This window comes from Carassius carassius, chromosome 29 (genome assembly GCF_963082965.1).
Source record: "Carassius carassius chromosome 29, fCarCar2.1, whole genome shotgun sequence".
Classification (NCBI taxonomy): Eukaryota; Metazoa; Chordata; class Actinopteri; order Cypriniformes; family Cyprinidae; genus Carassius; species Carassius carassius.
The window spans coordinates 14,466,611-14,475,200 of record NC_081783.1 but is presented as its reverse complement, the minus strand read 5'-3'; the positions used below and the strand labels follow the sequence as shown (position 1 = coordinate 14,475,200).

The 8,590-nt window shown below is 34.0% G+C and overlaps 1 protein-coding gene across 2 annotated transcripts in view; it reads left to right on the top strand.

Moving 5' to 3' along the window:
• Window positions 1–3,527, top strand: part of ldb2a (LIM domain binding 2a) — a 56,991-nt gene extending 53,464 nt beyond the window's left edge. For both annotated transcript variants that reach the window (XM_059515994.1, XM_059515993.1), the window contains exon 9: window positions 1,999–3,527. In XM_059515994.1, coding sequence (XP_059371977.1) covers window positions 1,999–2,229 — 231 coding nt within the window. In that variant the 3' untranslated portion in view covers window positions 2,230–3,527. The remainder of the gene's footprint in view (window positions 1–1,998) is intronic.
• Window positions 3,528–8,590: the final 5,063 nt, after the last annotated feature.

Below are 8,590 nucleotides of genomic sequence, written 5' to 3'. Positions count from 1 at the left end.
GGAGTCTCATAGCTTGTAACCTGGAGAATGAATGGGAAAATACACAAACACTTTATGATCAATGTTCAGTTGGATAACAATACTTAACCAACTTCATTAATCTAGGTTAATGGACATTTCTACATATGTTATTGTTAATATATGTGTGGCATAAAATGATTAACCAAACAAACAGTTGCTGGTAGCCATTGACTTCCAAGTACTTACCATACTATAAAGTCTATAAAGGCTTCCAGAAACTAAAGTTATGTATTGAAACTTATTGTAAAGTGTTACTGGACTACTCACAGTTTCTTGATTTGCACATTTGCGATTTAATTTAGGCAAAATAATAAATGAAGTGCTAAAATGCATTTAAGATGCAATCACATTAATTTTGTCTCACTGACCTTCAATTTCATTGTGTCTGTTATTTTAAAAAATCTATTAATTTTAATGTCATACTAAAGTGTCACACGCTACTACACATTTCAGTTTAACTTGTGCCATTTTACAGTATAGCACTAAAGAATTTGAATGTGCGTGAATATTTCATTATAAACATACTCAGCTTTTTAATGCTCTTTTATTTTAGACATTTTAATTAAAGCAACAAATCCAGTGGGAAAAAATTGCACAAGAAGCTGAAAGCGGACAAATTGTCTTTGCTTTTATCCAAAACAGTCTGATGAGCAGTACAAAGTGCAAAAATATAACAAATAAAAGTTAAAAATAATGTATTAATACTTTTCTTGTTCACATCTCATATGCACTTGTTTCTTGCTGCAGTAATTTTGTCAGCCTATTTATTTGTTGTCACTTCTTGCATCTTGATCAGTTAGATTGCTGTCTGATTGGATATGCATATTTCATTTACACTTGGCCACATTCATGTGTCTCAGAAAAACAGATATTATTGCAGTCTATAAACATGCTAAATGCAAATTTACTTGATCTGTTGAAAACACTCACAGAGAAAATAGTGTTTGCTCACGCATGTGGATGTGTGCTCCCAGCTTATGTATGCTGATGTAGTTCTCTCCCATAAGGATCAAATATGGATCTTATATTCAGTTCCTTTAAATACGGGCCAATTCTGTATGTGACAGCTGGCAATCGTACATAGAAAGGGAGCTAGAAGAAGAGTATACAGAGAGATAAAAAGCTCCCGTGCCATAGACACACATGATCAGCGAAGCGTGTGCTCCAGTTAACTGATCAGTTGAGCCTGAGAATTCAGTAGAGAGAGAGAAAGTAAAGAACAGAAGACTGCACTAGAACAAAGCTCCAGAGACAATATTGTGAGTAATTAATCACACAATTGATTGCAATTATCACACAAAGAATCCACATCGATTTCATGGATTATATTGCATTTAAGATATTATAAATTAATATATTTTAAACATTATTTAAACACATTAAAAAACAATTTAAACATTGTAACTCCTCACAATTTATTCACAATACATAACATCAGTTTTTAACACATAAAAATACTATTTACAGTTAATTGCACCTAATCAAACAATATAATCACAATCACATCTATTTTTAATTTTTTAATTTAATATATACGTAATATATTATAACAATTTTTATTATTTTTTTTTAATAATTTTTAAAAGTTCCAACTAATCTACTTTTACATATTATATTATATGTATGTATATTTTTTATGTAATATTTTTCAATATATTTCTGTAACATCTTAAAATGCAAATAGTTTTAATTTGTTAATATGTATTACTTAAATAAAAAACGAGTGTTACAAATAATGTATATAAATATATTTACGAATATATTAATATGAATACTAATGATTTACCCGACTCTACATGTAAAAAATTTTACTGGTGCTTGCTAAATTCAAGGTTAGGGATTTCAAACAAAAAACAAACACTAACGTATGTCTAGGTCTGGTTGTTTTTTTTTCTCTTCATCTGCACCCAAAGTTTCGTCACATATATGAAACCTGCCTTATTTTGTTGTTTGACTGTCTAACTGTATGTGTTGCAGGATGTGATGGTGGTAGGTGAGCCCACCCTGATGGGCGGGGAGTTTGGCGATGAGGACGAGCGTCTGATCACTCGGCTAGAAAACACACAATACGATGCCACCAACGGCCTGGACGATGACGACGACTTCACAAGCTCGCCGGCTCTCGGCAACAATGCTCCCTGGAACAGCAAGCCACCCACAGGACAAGACAGCAAGCCGGAGAGCACGGCCTCACAGCCGTCTCAGTAGGAGACAACATGCGCAATGCCCTGCTCTTTCTCTCTGACCTCACTTTTTACCCTCGATGATGTAAATCCGTGTCATGGTGTCAATGATGTCATCCATGTTCACCAGAAACTGATGGTTCCACTTCTTATTTTGGGTAACGTTTAAGAACTTCACAGCCCAAACTTTGGCAGCAATATTTGCTCACTGGATTTTTTCGAAATCATCTAGCTGTGCTACAAAGCATCGCTAGAAATGTGACTTTTGGAGGAACTTGATTTTATCAAGGCTGAGTGAGCAATCTGAATTTACAGAGACCTGAAATTGGGACAACTTTAGCCCAATAATCGATGTAAAAAGCTACCTGTCTCGCAGTTCATCACACATCTCCATAGTGACTCTAGCTGGCAACCACACTCGATATCAACCAATCGCTGAAGAGACGGACATGTTGACTGTCTTGTCACTGGAGACCGGAACTGCAGAGGCATCCACTGAGACCAATCCCTGATCATTTGCATTTTTATTGGAAATTCGTTTGGCTATTGTCTTTTTCTCTCAGCTTTCAATTAAAAGTGAACCGCCTTGCATTCCTTCAACACAGCTGACTGCATTAACAAAGACAGATTGTACAGTTCGTACTTTAATTCAAAAATTCCTATTTGATTTCTGAGTCAATGTGCTATTTAAATCATTTGTGATTTTTCTGTATTCTCCTTGTACTGTACCATCTGGATTTGGAGTTTATTTACGGACAGGCAAGCACATATGAAAAGCATATTTGTCCATCTTTCGCTCTCCCTGTATTGACTTATTTTCATAATGGAATATGATATGTTTCTGCATGACATTTCGAAATCGGTAACATGCTTTTGAGGTCATGTTGGACTCTGGTTATCGATTTGGAAGCACAGTAACCAGGGTTGTGACTTTGACAATAAAAATGCTTTCTGCTTCATCTGATGTTACTGAAGTCATCAGACCTTGATGTAAACGGCAGCTGTTTTGACGTTTACTACTTGTTGTTTGACTTTTTTTTTTTATCTGATAATAACAGATTTCATACTCAGGAATGAACACCATACTGAGAAATGAGAACATTATAACTTACTGTAAATTCAGTCACAAATATACTGTTCATTAGCTGTGTATGAGTTTAAATAACCTTCATCATGTCTAGCTTCAACCCTACTTTTAACAGGAAAATGGCCTTTTTATCTAAAAATCATTCTAAAAAATGCAATGAATGCCCTTCTAGCAAATCATGTGATCAGGTTTACACAGCTTTATGTCATTTCTGTAGCTAGGGACACAGTTTGTTTTTACAAAAAAAAAAAAAATACTGTCCACTGGATTTGGAAATATTTCTTTAAGGCCCTTTAAGAGTTGTGGTGTGTGCTTTAATGATTGAAAAGAATATTACAGTGATCATGATGATGATGATGATGATGACAAACAGCCAAATATTTTTTTTAATTAATCAGTTTCTTTGTTCGTGTTTTGTCATTACAAAACATTTCCTGAATATTATCGCAAAGCCTAAGGTATTTCCAAAACCAACTAAATTGTATTACTGAAACTCTGCACAGTTTGTAAAATATTTAGCAGAGCTGTTTTTTTGTGTCATATCCAAAGTCTTGTATGTATGCTTTGCCATTTTGTGTGCCAATAAATTGTACTTAAAAAAGCTTTTGCCGCAATATCTCTGCTACCCCTTACTCAAGTTTTACTTTGCACATTTCCAAACATGTTCTTCAAGTCTCAATGGCGCCACCCTGTGTTCAATATTATGCATTTCTTCCTTGTATTGTTTTGTATATTTAGATGTTTTATATTCCGCATTTCTTGCATGTTATTTTGTATATTTACGTAGGCTATGTTATATATTTATATGATATATATATATATATATATATATATATATATATATATATATATATATATATATATATATATTTATACAGTGGTGGCCAAGATTATTAGAACTCTAGTATTTTCACCAGCTAAATAATGGTTTTTGCCATTAAATGTTATAATCCAGTGAAATTTTTGTTTGCACAAGGAGTCTGACAGCAGCCAGTGCTCCACACAGAGATCTGGTCTCATCATCATCAGTCTATCTGGAATGACATGAAGAAACAGAACAAACTGAGACAGACTAAATTCAATTAATTTAATTTAATTGAAAAGCTTTTGCTTTAGGTGCACTTGCGCATAGTTTTTCAGGTAGTTTGCAGGTAGGTGACGTTTGATTTAGTCTGTCTCAGTTTGTCAGGCACGTGCCCCAGTATAAATCTGCTGTGCCCCAGTATAAATCTCAAGTTTAAGATTTAACAGTTACAGAACAGAAATCCATGTCCACGCGTCTTTGTGGCAAGTAGCCTGGTGACGACACGCAAATGAGTTAGGCTATGAAAACATGAAGCTAAAGTAAGTCTCTAAATAAAATCGATTCTCTTATTTTGACTCGATCATTATTGGCTCCTGTAGATGGACATCAGAATTGTCTTTGTGCAAAGCAGGTAAAGGGAAGCGGAAGGAGAGATGGTGAGTTTGAGGAAGGTTAGACTTAAACAAACTACTGTAGGCCTATACAGTACGGCCCCTGCCAGACAGGTCTCAGACATCAGAGGGAAAAGTCTCAGGAAAACCTGTCAAGTCTGTAGAATTGCAATATTGCTGAGAAAAACAATTATGTGTTCTGTGCTTTCAGATATGAAATTAATATTTAATTCACTAGCTCTTGTTTAGGACATTACATAAAAAGTTGGAATTAATTATGGATGAGATAACTATTTGCTATTATAGGCAGTACCGTTTAATGGTCAATAATAAAAAAAATAATAATAATAATAATTAACCAACCTTGTTTGGACTTGGCTAGGAAACCGGGGAATGCCCCTTTTTTTCTAGATTAAATATGCTCTTTATTTTAGTTGCAGCCATAAAGTGACTGGTTTCTTGAAATATTGTAATTGTAAATTCTTTAAAAAATATATGTGATTATTCACTGTTATCATTGTGTAATGTAGAAGAATGGAGATGTGCAAGAAAGAATTCTCTCTGCTTTTATTCTTTCCACACAGGGCCGTACCCACCACTGAGGTATTTTTTTAATAACAGAAGTTGTAAAATAATTACTTTATATTAATTATGCTTTGGTGATGCGAGAATAAAAAGCCTAGATTCAGAGGTGGAAAGTAACGAATTACATTCACTCGCGTTACTGTAATTGAGTAGCTTTTTTGTGTACTAATACTTTTTAAAGTAATTTTTTAAATCTGTAATTTTACTTTTACTTAAGTATATTTTGTTTGAAGTATTGTACTTCGCTACATTTTAAAATACATTAATTACTGAGTAAAAAACAAAATAAAAATAAAAATAATAATGGGCAGGAGGGCAAACTGGCGCTAAAATCACAAGAAAGATGCAGACGGACAAAACAGGCGTTAGTGGTGCAGACACCGCTGAAAACGAAACCCCGTCATATTCTGAAGTTGAACTCGAAGGAAATTAAGTGAACCCCTGGCCATATGTATGCTTTATTATGCAGTGTAAGCTGTACTTGCCTAGGAAGACCAAACTAGCAGCTTATAAAATCTCGACAAGACATCAACCCTTCGCAAGAATGTAGAGGTAAGCTAAATAATTGCATCGTTGCATTGGTGGTTAAAATGAAGCTTTGACATTTTAGCAAGAGGTTTTGCACTAATTAGCCAAAAAGACAGTGGTGAGGAGTGTGCTATTTTTGTTTTAATGATGTGCGCGCGCATTCTTTCACTGTGTGATTCAGTCTCCTAAAATGCATTTAGAATGATCACAAAATTGAAGATATAGGGGCAGAAAATTCACATATTTATATAATTTCATATATTAAATCAAAATCACACAAAGAATGCCATCTTTTCCTCCAAAAATCATCATGAATATATACATACATATATATAACAGTTCAGTAAACAAGTTAATTAAGAGACTTGCGTTTTAGACACCATATTGCCTTTTTTAGCTCTATTTCTACAACAGAAAATAATTCCAAACACAGCCACCAAAGCACAGTTTTGCGTCTCTGAGCAACGTGACAGTGTTTCGTTTCTGAATTAATCAAACGTTTAAATGATTCGGTTCAATCGCAATGACTCACTTATTAACAGTGACTTGCTGCCACATACTGGCCATTTTAATTTCACATTTAAAGTATCTTTTGATTTTTTTTAAATAATTATTTTCTTATCATTTCAAATGAGTATTCAACATTTTATGTCTTGTATATCAAAACATTATTCATGCATTTGTAACTGCAGGTTAAATGCATTCTTGTCCAGCACTACACAGTGTGATACATCTAAATGCCACTTCCAATGAATCTTCTGCATTTCCTCTGCATTAAAAGATGAGTTTGTTGATACTGATTTGCCTGGTAACAGCCCAAATGTTTTATTATTCTAAATAACTGATTCCTTTAATTAAAAACAACTAGTTTGAGATTAATAGACCTATCCCAGGGGTGTCAAACTCAGTTCCTGGAGGGCCGTAGCCCTGCAGAGTTTAGTTCTAACCCTGCTCCAGCACACATATCATGTAGTTTTCAAATAAACCTAAATGATTAGATTAGCTGGATCAGGTGTGTTTAATTAGGGTTATATCTAAACTGTGCAGGACTGTGGCCCTCCAGGAACTGAGTTTGACACCCTTGGCCTGTCCCATTTTGACTCCCTCCCACTGTTAAAATGTAACTAAGTAATTTTTACTCTGAGTAAATTTTAAATGAGCTACTTTTTACTTTTACTTGAGTAGATTTTTAGACTGGTACTTTTACTTGTACTTAAGTAAAATTTCATTAATGTAATGGTACTTTTACTTGAGTAGAATATTTTTGTACTCTTTCCACCTCTGCCAAGATTATATATCTTCTCAGATGCCTCAGCGGTAGGGGTTTGCGATATAGCGTTGATATATATTGTCTGCGATAATTGTTGTTTTAATAATGTGCGTTTTGACATTATGGACACCCCACCCCTACAGAGCGCCCGCATACATTACCTACGTGAAGTCTAGAGTATAGGGCGCGTGCGCATTTTGAGTGCGTTCTTACACTGCATGATTCAATCTATTAAAATGCATTTAGAATGATCACAAATTCAAGACATGGGGGCAGAAAATGTATATATTTATACCACTTCATATTGTTAATCAATTCCACACCAAGAGTGCAGTTTCCTCCCCAAAAATTGATCCTCCCCAAATGATTACAAATGTAATAATTTTACAGCGGCTCATTATACAAAAAGTTCTTACTTTTTAGACACCATATTACCTGTTTTTGCTCTATTTTGCCAACATAAAATAATTCCAAACAAAGCCACAGCACTGTTCTGCGTCTCTGAGCAACATGACAGTGTTTCGTTCCTGAATGAATCATCCGTTTAAATTATTCGGTGCAATCGCAATAACTCAAGTATTAATTTCCCATTTCGACTTTTTTCCAGATTTTTTTCATGTTTTAAATCATTTCATATATCAGCATTAAACGTTTTATGTTTAATATACCTATCAAAATATTATTTATGCATTTGTAATTGCAGGTTAAATGCATTCATGTCCAGCATTAAACAGTGTGTAAATACATCAAAATGCCACTTCAGATGCAGCATCTGGGTTGATTTCATTTGCTTGATAACAGCCCAAATGTCTTATTATTCTAATTCACTTGTTACTACTAAGGCTACCAGGATAATGATAACTGAGTTTATTAAGCAAACTATATCTTCACTATTTCTAGTTTGTAGCATGGATCATTCATTGCAACAACCAATTCTCATGCTTAGAAATCTGTTATCTTAAAAAACAATTTATGCTATACTTCCCACTGACTTGGTTTTAAAACTATATTATTATCAGATTTATGGGCCTTAAAGCATCTTATAATGCACACATGTAGGTCAAGAAAATCTAAATTGTCCACAGTGTATGCAATTTATGCCTTAAACAGTGTTAATGTTGATAAATATATTAAGATTTCTATATACATACATACCCTTCCTCAGTATTGTTGAAACGTAGGGATATTGGTTAAAGCAACGCAAGTTTGTACAGTGCATTGTGTTGCACACTTCTTGCACACAGCAAACTTTCAAGAAAAAAGTGATCGAGAAATGAATGGGAGCCTGTGCCCCAGTAGAGCTTTAGGCCTAGTAATGCCCCTGGTTAAAACCATTGTTTAGCTGATGAAAATAGTGTTCTAATAATCTTGACCACCACTGTAAATATATAACATATAGATATACAAAATAATACAAGCAAGAAATGCGTAATATAAAACATCTAAATATACACAATAAATAATACAAACATATTTCGATTTTTCAATGTATGCATTTTT